The sequence below is a fragment of the Xyrauchen texanus genome, chromosome 26, assembly GCF_025860055.1.
Source record: "Xyrauchen texanus isolate HMW12.3.18 chromosome 26, RBS_HiC_50CHRs, whole genome shotgun sequence".
NCBI classification, from domain to species: domain Eukaryota; kingdom Metazoa; phylum Chordata; class Actinopteri; order Cypriniformes; family Catostomidae; genus Xyrauchen; species Xyrauchen texanus.
Genome location: NC_068301.1, coordinates 23,278,335 through 23,306,315, shown reverse-complemented (window position 1 = coordinate 23,306,315; position 27,981 = coordinate 23,278,335). Strand labels below are relative to the sequence as shown.

The following is a 27,981-nucleotide window of genomic DNA, read 5'->3' as shown; positions in this document are numbered from 1 at the left end:
CAAGGAGGAAATGTTTATTTTCATGTTGTTTTAAACACTCATAGCCAGTGCATTTATCTTTGTAGGGATGTACAAAACCGATTTAACACACCTTTAGTCTTGTCTGCATATTGCATTTTTAACTAAATTTAGTTGTTAACAATCATTTCACCATAACAAGTTCATAGTCAAATTGTCAAGCACTTTTCACAATCTGCTTGTAAACCTTAAAAGTATAAAAGCATCCTCACACAACAACAAAAAAGCTAGAGATGGTAATCACAAATCCTCTTTTGTGATTCCAAGACAAAGCTAATTCATCATATACTGTATGAAAAATCGAGGATTCTCTCTGCAGCCAAATTTAATAATCACGAGAGTTGCGTCATAGATTCAGAAAGCATAGTAACATGTAGAGATTATGAAACTTTTAGTATTCTATTACATCCAAAATTAAATAGCAAAATCATACTGTAGACTACAGTGCCCAAATGTTCCATAATCCCAGTGAGACTGAAAATAAAAGAAAGAGGGAGTGCATAAATATAAGCCTACAATGTAGAACAATGATAAATAGTGGGATAAAGTGCAGGAGTGCTCATCCATCCATTCATCCAACCCTTCTCTCTCCATCCATCCAGCTAGCAGGTAAAAAATAAAAAAATTGCATTGCGCAAAAACAATTCAAATCTCGATGCCAAAAATAATACAAATAATAAAATGCATGTTAATGGCCATCCCACCCTTGATACTTTAAGATTTAATACCCATCAATAGAAACAACACTGGTAAACATACACAAATATATAGCAAACACACATGTCCATTTTCTCAGCTCAAGAGCGCACAACAGTGTTGTGAGTCACAAACTATGTAAGGGAGTGCATGTGCTCTTTTTGTAAGGCAGGCAGTCAGTGAGTCAAGTGAATCTGTCTACAAGTGAAGTTTGGATCAGTCTCCCATTGCACTGACCTTACTCTACTGATGACTAAACTGATCTCTCGCTCATTCACTGTGTAGATTAAGTGTTTTCTTCTGTGCAAACTGTGCCAATGCGACAAAAACAATACTCTGCTTGTATTCGCACAGAACATGCACTCACATGCATACAACAAATCATACGATTTCCAAATCATACGATTTCCAAATCGTACAGATTCAAAACAAAGAAAAACTAACATACAAACAATACTGAAATGTGTCAAGGAAGTTAGTCACCCTAAACCATTCAAAAGCCTCTCACATATACATGTGCTTGGTGACATTTTACTTTGTAGCATTATATGTTTGTTTGTTTGCTTTCTAAGGAAATTATTGTGGAAATTATAGTACCAAATGTAAAGGAACATTTCACCCAAAATGTCTGGCATCATTTACTCACCCTCTTGTCTTTCAAAATCCTGTATGACTTTCTTTACTCTGTGGAACACAAATAGAGATAAAGCTGCCCTTTTACATACAATGAAATTGTATAGATGACCAGGGGCTGCCAAGCTCCAAAAACAACATAAAAGCACCATAAAGAAGGTCCCTAATAATACTCATTCACTACATTTCAAGTGTACAGTAGCTTTGTGTGAAGGAAAGACAAAAAAAAAAATCATCATTCACTTATAATTATCACTTCTACTGCAGGTCTAAAAATAACGCTTAAATTAAAATATTATTAAGTGTCTCATAATCGATTACAATGAGATTCAAGTATGTGAATACCCAAACAGCACATATTTTCAGTGAATAACAACTTCAATTTCACTCTGTCCATTACACAAAACTATTGTATGGGTTCAAAATACTTGGAATATGGCATTTAAGTTATATGAATTTATGTCATTTATGAAGCAAGACAACCCCTGGTCACCATTACTTTCATGGTATGGAAAAGAGCAATGTGAATTTCCAGTGTCACATCTCCATTTGTGTTTGATGAAAGAAAGAAAAAAAATAATTTGTGTTTGAAATTATATGATGTGAGTAAAAGATTAAATCATTTACATTTTTGGGTGAACTATCTCTTTAACCTTTTTTTTTGCTCAAGGCGTTGTTGCACCAAGTAAACACCAACAAGTGAATAACAGTATGAATTTCTGAAGAGGTAGAGGACTTGTCCAGGCTTATAATAAGACAGACAGGAGAGAAGAGTGATGATCAGTCAGTTCCATGAGTTGTGTGGATGCAAGTAAGGTGTTTTAATAATTATAAAAAGCAGCAAAATAATATGTAAAGCGTTAACAAGTCAAAAGCTCAGAAACAGTTGGGCTTGTGCAACTGTGCGAGTCTCTCACACGTAAAGAATAACATTGTCGGGACAGTGCAGACTGTCGTTGGGGTTCAAGGCTCTGCAAGTTGTCTGTGGAGGGGGAGCGGCATGACAGCGCTTGGGGTGGGGCGAGTCACAGTCATCAGACGTGAGCTCCGCAATATCGTCCGACTGAGTGTCGGACATCTCCAGGTCACTGCGGATACTTTCCGGCTGAGCGAGGGTGACATCTCGAAGAGCCTCCCTGAGTGACACCCTGGGGGACAGCCCTAGAGGGGAATCCAACAACACCCTGCTCCTGCGGGAACTGCAGTCCTGAGGCTGCTCCGCTGAACGGGGTGCCATTGCGGCAGTGGGTGGAGCCAGATCCTCCTCAGTGGTAAGACACAGATGGCTAGGTTTAGTTTCAATGTCCACCTGGATCTCAAGGTTAGTGCCCTCTCTGAAATGCATTAGGACAAACAAAAGTTGAGACTAAGCAAGACTAAAGTAGTTAGCTATAGCCTATATATTCATCAGATTAAGAGTTTTGTATATATGTATATCATTTCACCAGATAAGGTTTATTTATGAGGAATAAAACAAATTAGGAACAAAAAGAAAAAAACAGATTAATCTGTAAAACCAATATATCAGTCTACCTCTAGTAGTTACTAAAAGCCCTTCATACTGAGCATATTTTATGCAAAGACTGCATGAGCTGATTAAATAAATATTTAAATTTGACAAATTTGACAAGGTTCTTGGCATCAAATCTTCAAAATTATATCCAAACAAGTTTTAGGCATACTCTGGAACAACTTATATATACTTGCATTATACTTAATATTCCAATTATTTCACGAAAGTTGTTTTACCTGTCAGGTAAGGTGTAAGAGGAAGTGATGGATCCTGCCATGCCCCTTGTGCTGGCACAGTCACTGGCTGCTCCCAAGCTGCCTGTATCCCTAACAGTACCTTCCTTACCTAGCTCTGTTCCCTGCACTTCCAGCCTGAAACATAAACAAAAAGGTCATGCATTCTCATGGAAACAAAAACACTACCAATATTTACAGTCTACCTCTTTTATTTACTATACGGTTTACCAAATATCCCAACATGCTCTACTGGGTAAATCTCACAAAACAAGTTCGGTGGGGGCCTGGGTATCTCAGTGAGTATTGACCCTGACTATCACCCCTGTGTGTTTGAATCCAGGGTGTGCTGAGTGAATCCAGCCAGTTCTCCTAAGCAAACAAATTGGCCCAGTTGCTAGGGAGGGTAGAGTCACATGGGGTAACCTCCTCGTGGTCGTGATTAGTGGTTCTCACTCTCAATGGGGCGTGTGGTAAGTTGTGCGTGGATTGCGGAGAGTAGCATGAGTAGCACCTCCATGTGCTGTTAGTCTCCGCGCTTTCATGCACAGCAAGCCACGTGATAAGATACATGGATAGATGGTCTCAGAAGCGGAGGCAACCGAGACTTGCCCTCCCCCACCGGGATTGAGGTGAGTAACCGCGCCACCACGAGGTCCTAATAAGTATTGGGAATTGGGCATTCCAAATTGGGAGAAAATTGTGAATAAAAAAAAAACAAAAAACTTGTTCGGTTCATATTTCAACCCGAAAAAATTAAACAAGACTTTGCTATATATATATAAAATAAATGAAGCATGTTTTAGGACCATTAAGATTTTTTGCATTGCAACATTAATTTCATGACATTTAAATAAAAAAATAAAACAAAAAAATTGCAAAAAAATTTCATTTGTATTGAATATTGATACATCATGATATTACTTGTAGTGCTTTTAAATTATGCACATTTAATGCATAAATAATGAGAAATGAGTAATGAGAATTTTGAGGGAAAACAAAAAAATAGGTCCTAAAAATAAAAATCTTTCATGCTATATATATATATATATATATATATATATATATATATATATATATATATATATATAGTATATATATACACCCTACTGCTGACAACCCATGGGTGTTTCATACCTGCTGTATTTTCCTGTTCTAGCACCAAGAGCTCCTCCTGCTAGTGTGTTAAAGTGGGGTGTGTCTCCCAGGCCGCCTGGGGCAACTGATAGGCCCTCGCTTGGAGAGGTAGTACTGAGGCCACTGGCTCCTCCTTCCAAACTGCTCTCACCCAAGCTGGGAGACTTCAGTGCTCGCCATGCATCAGCAACTACAGATAGAGAATGCATCAAATCGTTAGTTCAATCAATCGATCAGCTTTTTATGACAACACACGCCAAATTTGCAAAAATAAAAATGGCCTTAACAGGCTTAATTTTCTGAATGTAAAGTCTTAAGTCTAATTGTTTCAAAAGCTGATGGAGCATTCATATAATTGATACCTGTAATAGGTCCATCATCATCATCAAAGTCTATCCTCACACCTCGTCCTTTACCTCGGCTCACCCCACAGCCTCCACCACGGCACAGAGAGATGGGCACAACACCATACACATATGCCAACATGATGGGAACACCAATGCCTGTGTGGAAGAGAAATAATCTTTTCATATGGAGCTGTAACCAACCAATTATAGTCTTGCACCAAAGGAGTTTACATTCAAGCAGTCTATACCATCTTTCTATAGCAGTTCATTGTATTTGTACCTTTCTTCTACTTTGATACTACATTATTAGAAATTATTAACTTGTAGAGTTCTTATTTGTAATTTACCTTCAATAAAAGCATAATCTAAATTAATAAATGTAAATTACTCACCCACGCTGACAGCAGCAATAACAGGGGCTGTTATGATTGACAGAGCCACACCCCCAGTGATGGCAAGATTTCTTCTGTGATGTGACGTTTTCTTCCCCTCATAGTGCGAGTGGATCTGTGATAAACAACAGCAGGGTTATACAGTAGCACTGTCACAAATCTGCTTTTATCAGTTACTACAAAAGATTCTGATGGGAATTAATTGCACTGGATGTCTTTTAATTTTATAGGCAATAAAAATAATTGAAATTGTATTGGTATTTTACAACTTCAAAGTTATAATAAAAATGCTTGACAAATGGCCAATAACTGCAGCTTTGAAAACCAAAGAAAAGCATTCATCAGCATCTACATTACTGGCAAAAATATTTTGTAGCACAATGGTCCGGGTACTTTTGTGTCCATTCCTTTTTCTTTTTTTAACCCAAAAATGAAAAACTACAAAAAAAAAAACAATTTATTGGTTTTAACACTGATTAATAAAATAAGCAGATATCAACTCACTTCCTGTTGACCATTTCATTTTCTACTTAAAAAGGAATACAGAAATTGGGGGAAAAGGCTAAAAAAAAATTCCCTTCAGTGTTTAAAAAATGAGTTTACACCTTGAATATTTGATATGCACATTTGAGCGGCACTGAAACGAAAATTTAGACAAATTTGCACCGCAATCCCAACTCTAATTCTGGCTGATAGTATTAAGGCAGTACAGAAGATGGGGCGGGCTCACCATTCAGATAAAAGGGGTGTTTCAGTACCACTCACATGCGAATATCAAATATTCAAGCTGTAAAATAATTTTTTTAAACAATAAAAAGCCATTTCCCCTTTTCTCTTTATTACAGTCAACAGAAAATTAGTTTGTATCTGCTTATTCTATTCATCAGTGTTAAAACCAATAAGAAAAAAACTAATTTTTCGTTTGTCATTTTTGGGTTTAAAAAGTAAAAAAGAACAGTCGCAAAAGTACATGGACCCATGAGGATCCTTGTTGAGGCAAAGGAACAATGCTTTATGCCCACAAAACATTTTACACAAGGTAGTCATTGTACCAGAATTATGGCTGGATTAAAACCAATTAGTCTGGTTGAGCAACACTCAGGGAGAGAGGGAAATTCCCAGCCTTTTTAAAGGAAATTCTGTTCCTGATAAAGGTTATAGTGTGAGTAGAAGGTGTTCACTAATGTCAAAGAATCCGCACCTTGCGTCCAATGTAAACCGGGATACCGATAACCATGGCAGGAACTGCAATTCCAGCAATCAGAGTGATGCCCACCGGTGCACCAATCAAAGTGCCCAGCTGCCATAGAATCTTCTTCTTGCGACTCCATGGCTTCTTTCCCCAAAATGTACAACCTGATGGACTGATAAAACACAAAATCCAAGAGAATTATTCTCAGGTTCTACAGCACATTACAATAAATTGGCTTAAAAAGCTTCTAGACTTAAAGGAATAGTTCACCTAAAAATAAAACAAAATTCTCATCATTTACTAATCTTCATGCCATCCCAGATGTATATCACTTTCTTTCTTCTGTTGAACACAAACACAGATGTTTAGAAGAATATCTCAGCTCTGTAGGTCCATACAATGCAAATGAATGGTGGACAGAATTTTGAAGCTCCAAAAAGCACATAAAGACCACATAAAAGTAATCCATATGACTTCAGTAGATAAATCCATGTATTCAGAACATTATGATTTGATAGGGTGAGAAAAAGATCAATATGTAAGTCCTATTTTCTTAATATCAGTCTGCACTTTAAATTTTTGTTTTGTTTTTGTCAATTCACATTCATTGTGCATATCGTCACCTAGTGAGCAGGGAGGAGAACTTATAGTAAAAATGGACTTTAATATTGATCTGTTTCTAACCCACACCTATCATATCGCTTCTGAACTTATATATTTAACCACTGGAGTCTTATGGATTACCTTTATGTTGCCTTTAAATGCATTTTGGAGCGTCAAAGTTCTGGTCACCATTCACTTGCATTGTATGGACCTACTGAGATTATATATTCTTCCAAAAATATTTGTTTGTGTTCAGCAGATGAAAGAAAGTCATACACATCTGGAATGGCATGAGGGTGAGTAAATAATGGGACAATTTTCATTTTTAGGTAAACTATACCTTTATATTTCAGTCTGTTCGCCACAAAAAGCTATCATATGGCTTAATAAGACTTTAAATATAGCACACATGTAGTTTGGACTACTTTTTTAATGCTTTGATGGAGTATTTTGCCTTTATTGAAGCTTGACAGGCCGTGGACACCATCCATTTTCACTACATGAAAGAGACAAGCTTGGACATTCTGCTAAACTTCTCTTTGGTGTTCCACGGAACAACATGAGTGTGAGTAAATGTTGACAGTATTTTTATTTTTGGCTAAACTATTCTTTTAAAGTCAGAGATTATACCTGAGGTAGTGCAAGTCTGATATCTCCTTCATACAGAGCCAGCAGAACTCACAGCCGCACACAGCACAGGTCATGTGATTACAGCTGCCGTCATTCATTTTGATGATGTAGGCACCGCATCGAGGGCAAGGCTTGATGTCATCAGCTGAATGGGGATTAAAGGGTTTGGATTTAGATTTTGTACAGGCAAACAGACCCTAATGTAAAAAATGAGTGCTGAGGAAGCTCTTTCTAAAAGCAGTGAGAGATAAGAAGGGAAGAAGCTGGTAGACTGTGCTTTTATTCGAGAGGTTAGATAAAAGAACCTAAGAGGGTGGAAAGTATACAGTCCAGTAGAGAAAGAGAAACCTCAATAAATGCACAGTGTGTAATTTGTTAAGCATACACTGAAGTGTACAAAATGAAAGTGCTTAAGGGGGAACAAAATAGCAAACCAAATTATATGAATGGCAGGTGGCACTCTTAAACACAATAAACAAGAAATGTAGTACAAGTTATTTTTATCCAGTAATATGTGGTAGTCATTTTCAAAGCTTTGATAAACGCAACATATACTGTACAAAGCAGTAAATTTATTGAAGGAATGATACACTTAAAGGAATAGTTCACCCAAATATGAAATGTCTCTAATCATTTACACACCCTCATGCCATGCCAGATGTGTATGACTTTCTTCAGCAGAACACTAATTCAGATTTTTAGAAGAATTACTCCGTTCTTTTGGTCCATATGATGCAAGGGAATGGGTGCCAAAATGTTGTATCTCCAAAAATCAAATAGGTCAGCATAAAAGTAATCCATATGACTCCAGTGGTTAAATCAATGTTTTTAATTTCTCCTCCCTGCTCAGTCAATCTCCACTTTAACTTTCACTTTCTTCTTCTTGTGTTTTTGGTGATTCACATTTTTCATGCATATGACCTCTACTGGGCAGGAAGAAGATTTTCTAGCAAAAATTGACTTAAATATTAACCCGTTGATACGCAATCGGCCACACGTGGTGGTGACATCACTCTGCTTACATTTACCGTCTATAAATGTAATTAATGTTAACAAATTACACATCTTTTCTAAGGTCTAAGGGTTCAACATTGATATCCGATCTCTGTTTCACGATAGCAATGCTCTAGAAAAAGCTATTTACCGGTAGTTATTTGTGCCAGGAGTACAAATGAGAACATACAATATCAAAACGGGACTTCGTACCTTTGTTATGAAAACGCGATCGCCAGATGAATCCAGTTCTCCACACTTTCATTGAAAAACATCCAATAGCACTTTTTGTCCATAAAAGTGATAAATCTGAGAAATATTGATATATTCTCCATTGTTTACATGATTTCTTGCCTGAAAGAATTACCCTTCGTCATCGTTCTTCAATAAATTATGCAATCTGAGCAGCATTCATGTTGTAAAACTGTTATTATCTTATATATTAGAGTCTCATAAACAAAACGAGCCAGTCAGATATTGTGTCGTCTTGAAAGGCGGAGCCTTAATTTTCCTCTGTACACCGCCAGTGATTTTACAGAGAAAAAAGCTTGCAGGAACCTAATTTCTTGTTAGATCATCTTCAAATTTGAAACATAACTTCTTTAGTCTTTTGGCTTTGGGAACATTGTATTTTTGGGTTGTCTTGGTACTTTTATTATTGTTTTTTTAGATTATAAAAACATGTTCAGCACAAAATATTTCCATTACTATAAACTTCATCTTCTCTAACTTTAAAAAATAACAACATATATTAATTCTAATTTCCCATAAAAAAAAACTTGGGTAATAAAGCCCAAAGTATCTTCTTTCAAAAAATACAACCATTTAAGTTCAGGTATGTCATTTTCATGGTTTGTGCTCAAAAAGGGTGTGCATATCAACAGGTCTGTTTTTCACCCACTCAAATCATATCACTTCTGAACACATGGGTTTAACCACTGGAGTTTAACCACTGGAGTCTTATGGATTACTTTTATGCTGCCTTTATGTGCTTATTAGAGTGTCAACATTTTGGCACCCATTCACTTGCATTGTATGGACATACATAGCTGAAATATTCTTCTAAAAATCTTCATTTGTGTTCTGCAAAAAAAAAAAGAAAAAGAAAGTCATACACAGAGGGTGAATAAATGATAATAGTGTTTTCATTTTTTGGTGAACTATCCATTTAAAGGCTGCAGAACAACATATACAAACTAGATTTTTGTAATTTCTGAGATAATTTGAGTGGTGCTTGCTCTTGCAAAACTTGCTGCCATGATGTTTGGGTGTTGTGGGTGGTAGACAAGATGTTGCTCTGCGGATGCAAAGGTGTTCCGAGTGGTTTTTAGTGCATTGCTGTGCAGTTGCTAGGGTAATGTGGGTGGTTGTTTTAGTGTTTCTAAGTGGTTGCTTACTGGCCAAAGTCAAATGAGGCACCCTCAATTTTCTATAATATTCTGATCTCTATTTATGGCTTGGGATCTTCTTTCAATGTAAGTCTATGGGACTTTTCTGCCATTTTTACATGCCGAACTTTGAGTTTGGGGTTAAGAGACAAAAATGGTAAACAGATGGCTGAATACTCACTGTGCCCCTGCTCGGCCATGTAGCTGGGTGAATGGTTACTGTGTGTTCTGAAGGACAGTGCCCTCTGCTGTCGAGCAGTGTCACAGGTCTGGTTAGGATGCCAAGTCTGCTTGCAGTGGTAACAGAACTCTGCACCACACCCTTCCCTTCGACACACCAGCCTGGGGCAGCTGGCACATCCAGATGCAATTACTGCAAAACTGGCAAGAGAACAATGCATACAAGTCAACAGACAGTTCTAGAAAATCTATCATTTCATTTGCATGGGAATATCATTATAGATTGTTTTGTGAACTTTTTGGACCAGGTAAGATTAGAATGACAAAATGAATACAGCAGATTTTCAATTTATTGTGCCTTATTTTCTTTAAAATGTAACTCCTTGAGTCAAGGGAAGCATTAGAAGTTATGGACAATACTAGGCCTACATTATGGAAAATGCGAGTGAGGATTTATTCCCAGCCAAAATATTTGTGCTGTGAGCATTTCCAAGTATACCATTTCAACTTTATTTCTACCCTAAGAACAATAGTTACCAGACTCGATTTCAGATCTGAGGAAAGCACAATGATGATAAAAAAAAATATTAAAAAGAAAAATGTAAATAATTTTTTGTTGTTTTTGAGATATTTTGAATAACTGAATAAATTGAGTCTCAATTTATGGCTCAATTGAGATTCAACACTAGTGTCTTAAGATAAATTTCTTCTGAAATAGATTTTTCCAGTAGAAGAAAAGCAAAAATTTGAAGTTTCTCCCTTCAAATTAAAATAAAACTGGTCCCAAACCCTGAGATCATCATCAGATTATGCATTAAAAACAATCCTGTAAATGTTAAGTGCATGTTTTAACCTGTTGGCATAGAGGACGAAGTTAGGGCAGGTTCTTCAGAAAAACATTCCACCTCAAGCCTATACCTTATTTTTTTAATTAAATAATTATTTTTTTAAATTCTCTTTTCTCCCCAATTTGGAATGCCCAATTCCCACTATTTACTAGGTCCTCATGGTGGTGCGGTTACTCACCTCAATCCCAGGGCAGAGGACAAGTCTCAGTTGCCTCCGCTTCTGAGGCTGTCAATCCACGCATTGTATCACATGGCTCGCTGTGCATGGAGGCTCATGCTATTCTCCGCGATCCATGCACAACTTCCCACGCACCCCATTGAGAACGAGAACCACTAATTGCAACCACTATGAGGTTACCCCATGTGACTCTACCCTCCCTAGTAGCAACCGGACCAATTTGGTTGCTTAAAGAGGCCTGGATGGAGTCACTCAGCACACCCTGGATTCGAACTTGGGACTCCAGAGGTGGTAGTCAGTGTCAATACTTGCTGAGCTATCCAGGCCCCCTCAAGCCTACACCTTATTAACCAGCTCAGCTGAAGTGGAGGACTGTGATGTCATATACACGGAGCTTATAATTACTTGCACGTTGCCAGGCACACACACCCAGTCAAGCCGAAACCAACCTCATTACACTGAGCTCACTACCACGAAGACTGAAGTGTATAAAATTGAGACTCTAATTTGTGGCTCACAAAGACACTGTGGTATGCACACACAGTCACGTTAGTAGCCAATGATTATCTTAATCAAATACTAGCCTCAGTTACCCCTAGCAACTCTACCTCTATGCCACATCTCAGTTGCCATAGCAACTCATCGTTCAGGGAGAGAGAAACAAGCTGTTCCCTTCTCCGATTGGCAGCAGTGGCCTTTCAATCAAGCTGAACCAGAGCTGGTTGGGGAAGCTAATGGGTAATAAGCTGCATCATGGATTGGAACTGATACTTCGGAAGCAGAATTTACTGTAGAAGTTTTCAGGTCAAGATTTTTTTTCTTATAATAGGATACAAGAGCCTATTTCAAGACTGAATGAACAGAGAAAAGCTATGGGGGAACGTATCTCTGTGTATTTGTATACATTTACATTGTTTAGGGTGGAAAATTCTAGATGTAACATTTGGAAGAACTGCTGCATAATATGCATGTTCGCACAATGTTAAACAACTTTCTACTATCTCATCTTAATATACGAAGACAACCTGAAGTTGTTTTTTTTCAGTTACTCACCCTCATTCTCTGGAACAGAAAAAGAGATGTTAGGCAGAATGACAACCTCAGTCACCTTTCACTTTCACTGTATGGAAAAAGATGCAATGAAAGAGAATGTTGATTGAGATTGCCTAAACTTGTCGTTTTGTGTTCCATGGAAGAACAAAGTCATACGGGTTTGACGGAACAAGAGGGAGAGCAAATGACGACTTAATTTTTCTTTTTGGGGGAGGTTAACTATCCCTTTAAGGCTGCACATAAGCCACACTAGCATTCATAATAACCATAAATGCTGCAAATCAACCAGCAAAGTTTTCTTAAATGGACTAAATGCCCTTTTGAAAAATCCCCACACCATCTGAAAATCCCTTAGCATCAGCCGTGGGCTTTAAAGGAAGTGACAGTGACTCAAATATGCAGAGATGCAGACATAAACATGTCCCTTAAATGCAGGTCACCAGCTCACCACTATGATTGATGAAATTCAGACAGGTTGTAAAGGCCTATAAAGTAATCACTCTCTCCCAGAATGACAAATAAACTAGACTAGGCTTCCCACACTAGCGCAAGTGTTCACTAGAACTGTTCAAGAGCCTCCTACACTTGCTGAAAAATGCAGTACAGCACAAACTGTGAAATACTGTCACATACTTCCATTGAATCTGACGGAGATATATATATATATATATGCATAGACATCAAGCATTGAATATATGTTGCACTATCTTCTATTCACAACAAACATGTTGTCATGTATCTTATAGGGCAGTGCTTCCCAGTCCTGGTCCTAGAGAACCTCTTGCATTACACATTTTGGATGGTCGTGTCTAGAAGGGAAACCTCGGTCTGGGAAAGTCTTGTGAGAGTCACATTTGCTGATACTAAGTTCAGGGTAAGGGGTAGGGTTAAGGTAAGGGTTAGGTTTAGGGGTTGGTGTAGGGCTTTTGTGGGACTCTAAATAAACACAGTGAATGAATGCCAGATGCGACTCCCACAAGACATTACCCAGACGACGGTTCCCTTCTAGACACAACTTCTCTTCTAGATGTCCCCTTAATGTAACAGATGATTCAACTCATTAGTTCATTAGCAGAAGCTCCATAACCTGAACTGGATGTGCCAGATAAAATGGACATCCAATAGGTGCAGTGTTGGGAGTACACCAGGACCAGGAATGGGAAATACTGTTATGTCAAACTAATATCAAACTCATTCCTTGACTTTTCCAACCAGACTTACCCACAATCCGGGGCGGGACACCATCGGCAGTCAGGGTCTGACGCCAGGCAGCGGCGTAGCAGAAACTCCTCGTACTTCTCCATCAGGATGGGATCATCCAGGATGACGGCCACCTGCCATGGGGCTAGTCGCTCTGCACATTCTGGGCAGCTGAGCTGGACTCGACTCTCCGTAATCTCGATCCTCAAGTATTGCCGTAGACAACACAAACAGGACCGGTGACTGCAACCCTGGAGCTCAGGAAGTTGCTCCACAGGTTGTCGCACCAGGCACAGGGGACACTCTAGGAGTTCTTGCCCACCTAGAGAGGCCTGGCTGGCAGACAGTGGCTCTGCCAAGTCTGCCTTAGATGGGTCAGACGAAACATTAGTGGGTGTTGGGGGCTGGAGAAGCTGTTGTGGTTGGAGTTGTTGCTGTTGGTGCAGATGTTGTGTGAGAGGAGTGCCCACATTAGCCTTGGTCCCCCTGGATCCACGTTTACCATGAAAGAGACTTTGAAAGGAGATCCTGCCTTGCTTCTTTCCAGGCCCACGGCATTTGGGATTGGGAATGCCACTAACAGAAGAGTGGGGCGATTCAGAGTCTTTTTCCGATCCCATTTCCTAAGAACTACCTTGTAATGTTCTCCCACTTGGGTCTTTAGGGAGGTCACTTAGTTATAGGCTAGAGGAGCTCTTGCGTTGAGTGTCTCAGTTCTTTCCACTGAAATTTGTCAATGAAGCCCCAATTCTCAAGAACACGGACACACTCCCGACACACAAAAGAATGTTCTCGACAAATTCCAGTTAATTTCCCCTTTGGGAAAGTTCCATTTATAAAGTAATTTCTTCCTCTAAACTAAGCAAAGAAGTTTAAACAATAAACGGAAAGATAACTTGACAAATTGAGTTTGCCAAAAGGGAAAAAAAAAATCCTTCCCTCCCACAATAGTGTTCTAGTAATAGTGAAAGATCCAAAAAAAAATAAAAACAGATACCCCCGAATTTGTTACAGACAACAAAACTGACAAATACTGTCAATTCAAATTTGAGTGTTCAAAGAAAATTAGGAAGCCAAAGTCACAGTTTTTAGTAAAAAATAAAAAATATCAAATAACTGATCGGGCTCAAGATATCGTAATCCTTTCCGCTGGCTTGTTGTCTATCATCTGTCCTTATTTATTTGCCTCTGTTAAATTCTCTTGATCGCGAAGACAAGATGAGTATGCTCCAGTTTGCTGTTCTCTCCTTCTGAATAGGCCAGTCTGTTGAGGAAGAGAAATAGCACAGGAAGTTAGCACAGACAGCCTGTAGGAGGAGCATGCTCAGTGCATGCTCACGTACACACACACACACACTCCTCCCTTCTTTTATTCTCAATTCTTTTTTTATTTTGTTAACTCTTCACACACTGTACTCCTTTCCGACTCTCAACAGTACAAGGAAATTAACTACTAACCAACCAAAAACAAACCAGTATATGGGCAGAATGATGAAAAAGAGGAAATAACTGGTACCGTGAAATAAAACATTTACTAGTCAAAACCTGAAATATGTCATGAGATTTTAAGTTCTCCAAGCTAGCGTTGGATTTAACTTCTCTTTCTCATTATCTTTGTGTCTCTGTTGATGACACCTTCTCATCCTCTCTTGAACACACAAGCACACATTCAGGTTCTTCCTCTTCACTTCACTGTTCTGCTAGTGCAGTTGCCATGGTGATTCGCACTATGAACACAGCAAACAAGGACCCTCACAGTGACTCTGGCCCTTGTGAACACACACACTCTCACACACACACACACTCACACACACTCACACACCAGATACAGTACACAACACACATGCATCTACTAGACTTTATTCAAATATTTATATGTGAGAGGGACATCAATACAGTTCATAAATGTCATGGCACTGCAAAGACAGAGACAGAATATAAGAGATTATTTTTTAAGACATCAAAATCTCTCTGGTACATATTTCTAATCTAAAAATAAAGAAAAAACACATAATGTAGCTACAGAGATCTACAGAAAACTCATCTAAGACCGAGGTGTCCTGGTTTCCTGCTCTGATGACCCCTGGACTTATGCCTGTGCATCGCAAATCTGTTTATTTGAGCAGAAGGGGGAGGGGAGAGAGATCTACACAGTAGAGTAAAACTGTCATTGCACATATATAGTATTCATGACTTTATGAAGATGTAAAAGATTGCAAAGGATCTACATTTCATGTTGGGTTTGGTTCTCTTACGAGAGGTTCTCTCGTATTGCGTAAGCTAGCTTACGCTACGGGAAAGATTAATCTTTTCTGAGATATTGAAGCCAAAAAATTATCCTTAATTTTTGTATCCATTGTCAACACAGCGCGGCAGCTGCAGACCTTGAGCGGGCTATCTAGCGAGCTCATAGGTTGCTCTGCGGCAACTGCTGCAGCCTATAGACGAGCTTGGGCGAACTCGCATCCAATGAGAGGCGTCCGCGCGCTCACTGCATCAAAGCCCGCCAAAATGGGCGTGACTAGAGTGCATATAAGCGTAGTTCGTAGGCTGGAACCCTGATTTTCATCTCTTCAGCTAAGCTCTTCGCATCGCTGACCTGGAAGCCGTGTCGCCGTTCGAGGGGCATCAAGCAAGCGTGGACAGCGCTAGAAGAAGCCGGCCGTCTCAGCCACCTTCAGCCATCCTGCAAGCTACGCCATCCGACGACGTATCCTTTTTATTCAGCAAGCTAGTTCTTACGAACTACTCACAAAAGAGTACGAGCGTCTTTTTCAAGATGCCTCGTTCCACTTGCGCCTCATGTCGCGCCCTTCTCAGCACCGGAGACCGCCACATCATCTGCGCTCTCTGCCTGGGACTGGGGCACGCAGAGCTCGCCTTCGCTGAGGGCGGATGCGATTTCTGCGAGGAGCTATCGATGTTGACCCTGCGGGCTCGACTCGAAGCGCTCAAAGCAGAAGCCGCCGCGCCGCCTTACATTCCGCCGCGCAGAAAGAAGCGCCGCTCCCAAAGGCTGCCGGAAACTGTGGTTGAAGCGACTGCCTCGCCGGAGCCTCTCCTTCGAGCATCGTTTTCACCCTCGCCGCCCCCCCCGGGACGTGCAGTTGCCGCCGAGCGGCCGCACTGCTGCCATCTCGGATGACGAGGCGGAGGATAAGGCCTGCTGTTCCATCATGGCTTCGGACAGCGAGGACTGGTCAGGCTCCCAAGCCTCCTCCTCGGCCCAGGAATCCAGCAGGACCAGCGCCGGAGTCGAAGGGGAGTTAACACGCCTCCTCACACAGGCCGTCGACCGCCTCGGGCTCGAGTGGTCACCGCCCCCTGAGCAGGCACCCAACAGACTCGACGGCTGCTTTCTTCAAAGCCATCGCCGCACTACACCCGCGGCCCGGGCCGCTCCCTTCCTGCCGGAACTACACACGGAGCTTGCAAAGTCGTGGAACGCTCCTTTTTCAGCCAGGACCCGTTCCCACATCTCCACCTCTCTCGCGTCGGTGGACGGCGCCACCGAGAGAGGCTACTCCTCCATCCCTCCGGTCGAGGACTCGGTAGCAGCACACCTTTGCCCGCCCTCCGCGAGATGGCGGTCTAAGCCTGTGCTCCCGTCTAAGGCCTGCAGAGCGACTTCCGCCTATGTTGGCCGCACCTATTCCGCCGCCGGCCAAGCCGCATCTGCTCTGCACCTCCATGCCCGTTTTACAGATCCTACAAGCGGACCTTCTTCGGGAGTGGGATGAGAAAGGCAGGCACCCAGAGGCTGTTACTGATCTACGAAGCGCGACAGACCTCGCCCTTCGCGCTACCAAAGCTGCAGCTCAAGCCCTAGGGAAGTGCATGGCCTCGCTGACTGTGACCGAGAGACACCTGTGGCTAACGCTAGCCGACATGGGAGAAGCAGAGCGCTCCACGTTCCTCAACGCACCGCTCTCTCCGACCGGTCTCTTCGGTTCCGCGGTGAGTGGCATTGTTAACCGCTTCTCAGAAGTCCAGAAAGCCACTCAAGCCATGAACCTCTTCCTGCCGCGTCGCGCTAGCTCCTCTCCTCTCCTCTGTGTGTAAGTCACGTGATCAGCCTCCTGCACGAGCCTCTTCACAGCGCCCAGCTCAACAATCTCAGACTTCTCAGCGTCGACAGGGCGGCCGCCCTCGATCGCGCTCAGACAGCCGCCGCAGACCGCCGCCCCCCCCGCGGGCCACGATTTAAGGTAACGCTGAAACCAGAGCAACCGAAGTCTTCCTAACTTTGTTGAACAAACGACGGCTCAGTCCGCCGCGGCCGGACCACCGTCAAAGCTTTGCCCCTGTCAGTCCCCTTCTCTCAGGCTACTACAGTGGTGAATTTAGCAGCCAACAAGCCGGTGACACTGCCCGCTTGCCTGCACTCAAACGCCGTTTTCACGGCGACCCAAATAAATCTTGTAAAGAGCAAACATGTCTTATGTGTAGAAAATGTGCCCACAACCCAGTGTTCAGCCCCTACACACAAGCATAACACATCCCGTGCCCCTATCAGAGCACGCTCTCATAAAGCGATTACTGAACCGCTCGAGCGTCAGAGTCAATGAAGGCGCCCACAAATGCGTGCGTGCGCCCATTCTCTGGCCGCTCTGTCACACGACCAGCCCTATGTGTAGAAAATGTGCCCACAATCCAGTGTTCACTTCTGCACACAAGCACTGCATGTCTCGTGTCCCCACCAGAGCACGCTCACATAAAGCGGTTACGAACCGCTCGAGCGCTAGAGTCAATAAATGCGCCCACGAATACGTGCGCGCGCCCATTCTCTGCCCGCTCTGTTACACGGCCAGCAAACATTCCTCTGTGTGTAAGTCCCATACCCATGACTATGCTTGCGCATCACGTAACAGATGTGACTCTTTCCCCATTCAGCGACTAGCCGCATCTTTTCAAATGAACAGCCTCACGCCTCTGAAGAAATTCCAGAGAGTGCTAGGTTACATGGCCTCAGCCGCAGCAGTACTTCAGCTGGGTTTACTGCACATGCGCCCGCTTCAGCATTGGCTAAACACCCGCGCGTCTCGCCGGGCTTGGGCCACAGGCCGCCAGCCCATCAAGGTGACTCAGACCTGTATATCAGCTCTGCAGCCCTGGACAGTGGCCGAATGGTATCAGCGGGGAGTGACAATGGGAGCTGTATCTCGCCGAAAAGTCATCTCGACAGACGCGTCCAACACGGGTTGGGGCGCGATCTCGCGAGGGCTCTCCGATTTTCGGCCTATGGTCAGTTCAGGAAAAGCTCCTTCACATAAATTGTCTGGAAATGATAGCGGTCGAGTGCGCGCTCGTGCGCTTTCTCCCGGTCATTCAGGGTCACCACGTCCTGGTCCGTTCGGACAACAGATCTGTGGTATCCTACCTAAACAGCCAGGGTGGTGTCAGATCCAGGAACCTCTTCCATCTGGCCGAAACGCATACTGAGTTGGTCCCAGTGCCACCTGCGCTCGCTGAGGGCGACGCGCGTGCCAGGCCACCTGAGCGGCGGCCCGGACAGACTGTCCAGAGACAATATTCCCCAGGGGAATGGTCCCTGCACGCTCAAACAGTCCAGGCGTTATGGCACCTATTCGGCAGAGCAGAGATAGACCTCTTTGCGTCCAAAGAGAACTCTCACTGCCCAATATTTTTCTCGAGCGAGGACGCAGCTGGCCCAGGACTGGCCCAGGCGCCCGCTTTACGCCTTCCCTCCAGTCTCGCTATTGCCACAGGTAATGCAGAGGATCAGGGAAGCGGCGTCACTTCGGTGCTCCTCATAGCCCGGCGTTGGGAGAATCAGACATGGTTCCCGGAGCTTACGCAGCTGTCACTGACAGCGCCGTGGCCCATCCCAGTGAGAGCAGATCTCCTCTCTCAAGCTCGCGGCACAATCTGGCATCCCCACCCAGAAGCTGGGCGCTGCATGAGTGAGTGATCAGCGACTACCCGTCGCTCTGCCAGAAGGAGTAATAAACACCATCATACACGCTAGAGCCCCTTCCACGAGAAGACTCTATGCGTCAAAATGGTCTGTGTTCTCAAAATGGTGCACCGACAGAGACCTGGACCCGTGGACATGTGGGGTGTCAGTCGCTGCTCGTATTCCTACAAGAGCTGCTGGATAAGGGCAGATCCCCATCCACGCTCAAAGTGTATGTGGCGGCCGTTGCGGCGTTCAGCTGAACCCCTGCGCGCCAGTCATGGGGTAAAAGCGAGCTGGTCATCCGCTTCCTCAGGGAGCTAGAGGATGACCCCAGCGCCCCCATCGGTTCCTATCTGGGATCTTTCTATAGTTCTCGAAACTATGAAAGCCCCCCTTTCGAACCGCTTCAATCCGTGGATTTGAAATACCTTTCACTCAAAACCGTTTTTCTGACTGCCCTGTCATCAGTCAAGCGTGTGGGAGACCTTCACGCGCTGTCTGTCAGCGCTGCGTGTCTTGAGTTTGGACCAAGTGACTCCAAGGTCATTTTAAAGCCTAGACACGGCTATGTTCCCAAGGTGATCGGTACTCCTTTCAGAGCACAGGTCATTTCCCTATCGGCGCTGCCAGCATCCGATAGCTGACGCGATAGCGATCTCCTTTGCCGGTCAGAGCACTGAGATTGTATACTGCGCGCTCCGCCGCTTTCAGGCGCTCTGAGCAGCTTTTTGTTTCGTTCGGGGCGCGCAAAGGTCTCGCCGCCTCGAAACAGACGCTATCTAGATGGATAGTGGACGCTATTGCTGCTGCATACGCGTCAAAAGACCTGCCATGCCCGTTGGGCATTAGGGCTCACTCCACTAGAGGCATGGCATCCTCGTGGGCATGGTCCAGTGGGATTTCCATTCACGACATATGTGTGGCAGCGGGATGAACTTCCCCCTCCACCTTTGTCAGATTTTACAATATTGAAGTGCCCGCTCTGCAGGCAAAACTACTAGCGGTTTAATACGCTACAGCTCCCCTGGTGAGCTGCACTGATGGGTCACATTCCACACAGTCCGGCACCGCCGCTCTGTCGTTCCCTTCCCACTATGTGCTTATGTATTACACAATCAATGACCCGCATTCTTGCCGGCCAAATATTATTTCCCCACTCATAAGGGCTCCCGGGTCCCCCTTAATTCCCTGGGGCTCATACAGTGGATGCTTGGCGCGCACGGCATTGACAATGGGTTCCCGTAGCGTAAGCTAGCTTACGCAATATGAGAGAACCTCTCGTAAGAGAACGTGTCGGTTACCTAACGTAACCTCGGTTCTCTCTAGATGAGGAACGAGTATTGCGTAGCCGGCCGTGCTTTCGCGCCACGGCGACTTTTCAGCTTCAGTCAATGAAAACCAGGGTTCCAGCCTCACGAACTACGCTTATATGCACTCTAGTCACGCCCATTTTGGCGGGCTTTGATGCAGTGAGCGCGCGGACGCCTCTCACTGGATGCGAGTTCGCCCAAGCTCGTCTTTAGGCTGCAGCAGTTGTCGCAGAGCAACCTATGAGCTCGCTAGATAGCCCGCTCAAGGTCTGCAGCTGCCGCACTGTGTTGACAATGGATACAAAAATTAAGGATAATTTTAAAAAGATGAATCTTTCCCGTAGCGTAAGCTAGCTTACGCAATACTCGTTCCCTCATCCAGAGAGAACCGAGGTTATGTTAGGTAACCGATACGTTACATTCCTATATGCAATTATGTAAACACATTACAGTAAGGGAACAAAACATCACATTTTACTTACAATAAAGTACTATGATTGTACCATGGTACAGTAATGGTATCAGATGGTAATAACATGGTTCTCTGATATATAAATGATTACCATATTTATATTCCATGGTGTTAACATAGTATTCCAAGGTATTTCAACCCTCACTCCACCCAGTATTCAAATTAGTGGTTGGCCTACCCTATATGTTTTTAATGGTTGATTCTAAATCACCCCCCCCCAACAAACACACACACACACACACACACACTTTTCACTAACGTACATGTACTTAAAAAAAAAAAAAAAAAGAAGAGAGAGAATACCATGGTATTTTTTTGTTAGTGTAAGGCCTTGGCTATGTGACAGGATTTTATGCATTTTTGCCATATCATCTACTCAAACCGATTACACATTATGATGACAGAAAGCTCTGCATTTGTTTGTGATTAAACACATGTATGGCCTGTTGCTGCTTTATTTGAATAGGTAAAACTGCAGAATTATGCAGAGTAAACTATAACAGCAAGCATCTGGTTGTTTTCTGCTGGTTTCATAGATCTGCCATGCAAGCAGTGACAGCAGTTGGTATGACCCACTTTTTCACAGTGCGGTATTGCTCAAGCCACTGTTCGCTGATGTCTTGACCCATTGTGATGGCCAATGCAACAATCATCAAGCACTACATGCTCTACATGTGATAGAGAGGCACACATATTAAATGCATTAAAAATGCAAGAGTCTACCCAATGGGCAAAGGAAATTTGCATACAATTTCAGTAGTTATAATAGATCCGCCTTTAAGCAGACAGATTAAAAGGCTGCACGGCATAAATAAATAAATATACAAAAACAAAATAATAATTGCTTTCTTTTTTTGTTTTGCTTTACAGTAAAAACATCAAAACATTTTAAAAACATGACATTTACTGTACTTGAGGATCTAAATTAAAAAGTCGAACAAATCAGACATATTAAGTGAGGTTAATGTTTAAAACAAACAGCCCAAAAAAATGCCAGTGGTATAATATACATACATACATATATATATATTTTTTTTTTACTTTTGATTTAATTTACTTTAAACATAAACCTCACTAAACATTGTTAGCTTTCTGTTAAAATAAGAGGGATAGTTCACCAAACAATAAATACATAAATAAAATGACAATTCTGTCATAATTTACTCACACTTATGTTGTTACAAACCCATATGACATTATTATGTGGAACACAAATGGAGATTTGTGTTCCACATAATGAGGTTAGATATTATCTTAGCCTCAGTCACCATTCACTTTCATTATACAGCAAAATAGATGTCAATAGATGAAAGTGAACAGTGACTGAATAACAATCAGCCTAACATATCTGGATTCTAAGAAATTCATATGGGTAAATGATGGCAGATTAATATTATGCAAGATTATAAATGATGGCACTTTAATATTGCATGTTATTTTGTTTCACAAGTAAATGTATATTGTTTTATGATCTTTAAACTTGAAAATAAGACAAAAAGTAAGAGAAAGAAAATGAATTTTTTGCAGTGTGGTGTAGAATCATAGGAGTTTAAATACAAAAAGTGTCTACCATCTATATATAACTTTGGGCTGAGATGGTAATAGCCCTCCATTCCAATTTAGACTTTGTTGAAGGGGAGCAGCAGCCTCAGTTAATGCAACCGATGGCATATTATTACCATCTGTGCTCTCTGAGGTTTAGTGTGTGTGAGGGATGCTAGTGGGTGCACAACAAGAGCTGTTTTTGGAAAATCTGTGTCACATCTCGGCACTAGATTGCAAGTTTACAAAGCACAAGCTGCTGTGTGTGTGTAAATGGGTGTGGTTTTGTCTGTTGAAAAAAGAAGTTGCTCTATTATTTATCAGCCGCAAATGAGGTCTAGATTCACAAGAAGCTCTTTTGGAAGCTCAGCTGGAATTAGAGGTCTGGTTTTTCCACATAGGAAAGACTTTATTTAAAAACTCTGAAAGAGGTTGGAACAATCCACATAGTCTCCCAGTGCTTGTTTGCTGATGGATCTCCATAACTGCAAGAATAACTAAGCTTGGTTTAGCTCTTGTGGGTTTTATCTTAACAGGCAGTGTTTGTAACTGGTTGCAAAGTAGCGAAGTAGACGAGTGAGAAGATAAAACAGATGTAACAGTAACCAATGATGATTGTGGCAAAAAGGAAAATTCTAAATTCGTTGAGCACTTTATTAGGAACACTATGGTCCTACTAAAGTGCCTGATGTGGTCTTCTGCTTTGTAGCCCATCTGCCTCAAGGTTCGTCGTGTTGTGCATTCTGAGATGCAATTCTGCACAAAACTTATCTGAGTTACTGGTGTTGTCACGGTACCAAAATTTCAGTAGTCGGTACCAACACCATTGAAATTTCACTGTACTCGATACCATTTTCGGTACCAAAGCAGAAACAGGTTACTAAACAACACTCCTTTATTAACAAAGTTAACAAAACATTAGCAGCAGAACTAAGAATGTAAATATGCCATTGAGCAACACTTTAATTTAAATAGATTATTATTATTATTATAACAAAACTGTACAATGTATGCTTAAAGTATTTTTGAACACTTATATAAGATTTGCTTCAACTTTTGCAACGTTTACTTTAAGTTTAATACCAAGGACTAAAAAAATCCTAAATAAACAAGCATACAATAGAATGAATAAAAAACTATTTCCAAACTAATGTGCAAAGTGCTCTCATATTAATAAAGCTGCATATTGCCATTTTTCTTCACGATAAGAAATGCAAAGTGACATATATTATGATTAAGTCTCGAGCAATCGCGTTCTAATCTAGCTGCATAAAGCGTCCGCGCTCGAGGGATGAGCATCCCCAAGGCAGAGTCTCTCTCAGCCGGGTGCAGTTTCAATCTCTCTCCCTTAGATCGGGACATTCGCGCAACTCATTGAAGAGGCACCGACCACACAGAGAAATGCCAGTTTCTGAGTTTAAAGTAAATAACATGAGCTGCTTCTGTATTATATGAACTTTAATAAAGCTATAACACATTAAATATAACTGCATTTGTAACGCCGGTATGTATCCTTTAAAGAGCTCCGGCTCCGCTTATTCCACAACGAGACTGCATCTGAATTTACTTTTTTTTTTTTTTTATAATTCCCTAATACTTTGGGATCTATATAAAATGAAGCTGTGAAAGTTTTGAGTGCATCTGGACTGTAATTCTTCTCCTCCGTCAGGCGTGAACTGCTGCTCTCACGCGCCATTTACAGTTTAATGTGATTTCATGTTACGTTAAATGAGATCAAACGACTATTCGATAATGAAAATTTTTCTCATAATTGTTTTTTTTTAGACGTTGTCGACTAATCGTTTCAGCTCTAATGCAAATGGTAATATGCTTTTAAACTAACCTGCTTTAGTTGCTTGAATTAATCCGGGTGTCTTGTCTTTCAGGTGCTTTATTAAGTTTGATGTGTTTATTCCTTTCATCAGAAAATTTGTGAAAGCAGCGTTTACAAATAGGTTTTTGCTGATCTATGATGTTTCCCTTTTCACCAGCCTCAAATCCTAAGAATTTCCAAACCTGGCTTTGTCCACTTTTTATTTCGACAAGATTAAGTTGAGACTCCGCAGCAGCTTTGCTTGTCGTCATCTTTTGCTTGTTGTGAGCGTTCAAAAATTCCAGATTCTGCATGGGTACCGGGTAGACCCGGTACTCTGGTACCTTCAGAAATTCTGGTATCGTAAAAAAAATTTTGTTTCAGTACCGACTTGGAGCCTTTCTGTCAGCTCGAACCGGTCAGGCCATTCTCCGTTGACCTCTCTCACCAAAAGGTGTTTCCATATGCAAAACTGCTGCTCATTGGATGTTTTTAGTTTTTGGCACCATTCTGAGTAAACTCTAGAGACTGTTGTGTGTGAAAATCCCAAGAGATCAGCAGTTACAGAAATACACAAACCAGCCCATCTGGCACCAATAATCATTCCACGGTCCAAATCACTGAGATCACATTTTTTCCCCATTCTAATGGTTGATGTGATCATTAACTGAAGCTCCTGACCTGTATATGCATGATTTTATGCATTGCACTGCTGCCTCATGATTGGCTGATAAGATAATTCCATGAATAAGTAGGTGTATAGGTGTACCTAATAAAGTGCTCAGTGCTAAGAATTAACTCAATTTAGCCACCTCGTACTATTGTGACTAATTCTCATGAGATCCGGTTTGGCCTGTCACCAGGCCCACACAAAATCTGTGGACTCGCATTTACTGTGCTGGGATCTCTGCGGAATAGATTCAAAGTGGTAAAATTTGTTAAACTGAACCAAGAGCAATACACTTTTATGGGTAGCTGAAAGCATTTTCAAATTAGCCTCAATATGTAATAACTAAACAGACAAGGGCATATATGTGTAGAGCTTTACGGATGACAGCTGTTCCAATTCAGTGGAAATCTGCTGAGTTTTTTTTGTGGAGTTGTGTAGCCCCCCTGCCTATTACTATTTTTTATCATCATTATTATTATTCTCACTCTTTGTTGTATTCAGAATATTGTTTCCATTTTGCATATAGGTTATGTTTTTAAGGAAACAATTACTGATGAAGTCATAATGAAAGTATACAAATCCTTACAACAGAGACTTACTGTAAGTGAGATCCCCTATCAGGAACACGGATATTAGTTTCATTATCACTAACTGTAAAGTTTAGTTTCAAGATGAATAGTGTTTTTTTCACACTATGTCACAGAGGCAATCGGAAACAGTAAAAATGAATTATTAATAGGTACCGCAAACAAACTATGTAGGCTACAAACCAGCATAGGTTTGCACAATCTTGGGTTATTATTATGAGGGCACAGCAGAGAATGAGGACACAATCACACTCACACACAGAAAAATACGCTAAATATAACTCAAAAAACACCCTATAGGCAACTGAGAGAAGGGAAAACATAGATTTTTGCACAGTCTGGCCTCCTACCTGAGTGTTAGTTTGAAACCTGTCCCGACACACTCATTGCTCTACCATGAGAGACAAGACAGTTCTTTTTGAGGTCTCAGCACTTCCACCCACGACAGACCCTGAAACCGCACCTCAACACTTTCGTATCACTGACATCGGCACAAGCTACAGACCCATTATCGGCAGCTGACAAGCAAGGCTTAGTGTGTCTCTATCTCAGACTGTATTGTACACAAACACACCAGTCACATTGTCCAGTTGGTGTACAGGTGGGCTGCTGGATCTCCGGCCATTACATAACCATTTGAGTCACACTTGAAGCTCAATGGGGGCTTGTTGTTCTTAGAAAAGCTCAGTAGCATAGGTATTGCTGTCTTTTGTTTGTCTATCTTTATCATATAATACAAAGTAAGTATTCTTTAATTCACGAATTAAGGGAATAGGTCATGCAAAAATAAAAATTATGTTATCATTTAATTACCCTCATGTTGTTACAAATCTGTGGAACACTAAAAGGGAAATTTTGAAGAATGTCCATGCTCCTCTTTTCCAAAGGATACAAGCATCCAGTGACTAGCAGGTACTGTCAAGCTCCAAATGCGTCATGCAAGGTTTGTCATACAACTGATTATAATCTGTTTCGTAACCGAACGCAATGTCCCAATTTGCACATGCAAAAGTCTGTATGAGATAGAGCTACAGTGAATATCGAACTTTAGTCTGAATATCAGTCTGTTCCTCACACAAAGCTATAGTATGACTTCAGACAAGGGGGTTAAATTGGGGCTCAACGGCGTTCCGTCACACATGGTTCAAAAAAGAAAAAACATGTTGGCAGTTTGTTCGACACTTCAATATATTTCCTGCAGGCAGACTAAACTTCAGTTTTTTATGCATTCAGTCTCCATTTAGCAAGTGTGCTTGCTCAAAAACACCTTTAAAGTTCTTTCAAGTTAATTATAAAACAGACAGTTCCAGCCTGGATGATGATTGGACAACAGCTATTCTTCATTCATGATAAAGTACAGCTTTGACTAACTTTGTGTTGGAGACGGAGGTTCCCGGGATAAAAACAGAACCACAGGTTACTGTGAAACCAAAGATCTTGATTTTATTAGCTGATGATGTCATTTACGGTATGAATGGAAAACTTTATTTTTTAGAGGGGAAAAACAAGACAAGAAACACTGAGGCAAAAGAAGAACTGAAACCGATAGCAAATGTCATCACTCTGTGCATCCCACTGTAAGAAGTGTTAGCAAAACTCCAAACGCATATAGTTACAACGTATTTAACCAATACTGGAAAGTTCATGATAAACCAGTATACTCTATATTTAGAAAGGTGTTGAGGAAGCAAGAACACAAACACAGGCCCAGCCAAAGGCAATAAAGGCAGTCCAGGAAGGACTAAAGCCTCACCTTATTCACAGAAACTGACTCGGCGTATATAGATATATATACACACACAGGACTTAAAAGCTGCTGAGGTTATTAAAAATGATCTATTGAATTATATAGAAAATACTACATAGTCTTAAAGGAGAATCACGTTTCATTAAAATATATGCATGTGCCCTGCATAGTTTAACCACAACAGATCAAATATAACTAAATAATCAATGTATTACGTAGCTTGTTCATTTATTGTGGGTCACGCTAGTTTTTTTTTTTTTTGCCGCATAACTAATCTTAAAGAACAGTACGCAGCAGACGAATTATTGATCCATCTTGAATGGTCTGTTTAAACACAATTTAAGCATGTCTGCTATCACAAAATCATACTTAAGACATTTTCAACAAAAATCATAAAACACAAACTGCTCGTGATTATTCTAAATAGTAACCATGACAACAGATCTATTTGGCACTTACCGTACTGATGGATATGATAGTGTTGAAAGCAAATCAAGCACAATAGGGCGGAACGCAGCGACCTTCGGTGCTGTTCTACACCACGTACATTAAACCAACTGAGGTGTAAATCTTTTAAATTTCACCTAGAGGTGTGCGCTACAACCGTCGACACGAGAATAGGATAGCAGCCCTTTTTCCCTACCCTGTACTCGATACTGTTCAGATTATGTCCGCAACTCACCTCT

At 41.6% G+C, this 27,981-nt stretch overlaps 1 protein-coding gene across 1 annotated transcript; it reads right to left on the bottom strand.

Moving 5' to 3' along the window:
* Positions 1 to 27,981, bottom strand: rnf19b (ring finger protein 19B). Its single transcript, XM_052093257.1, has 10 exons — positions 27,755 to 27,981; positions 13,256 to 14,498; positions 9,957 to 10,156; positions 7,395 to 7,539; positions 6,171 to 6,333; positions 4,970 to 5,084; positions 4,593 to 4,733; positions 4,231 to 4,420; positions 3,097 to 3,231; positions 1 to 2,681 (listed from the first exon to the last, which is right to left on the bottom strand). The coding sequence occupies exons 2-10, from the start codon at positions 13,852 to 13,854 to the stop codon at positions 2,261 to 2,263; spliced, it is 2,109 nt and encodes a 702-aa protein (XP_051949217.1). The 5' UTR covers positions 13,855 to 14,498; positions 27,755 to 27,981; the 3' UTR covers positions 1 to 2,260.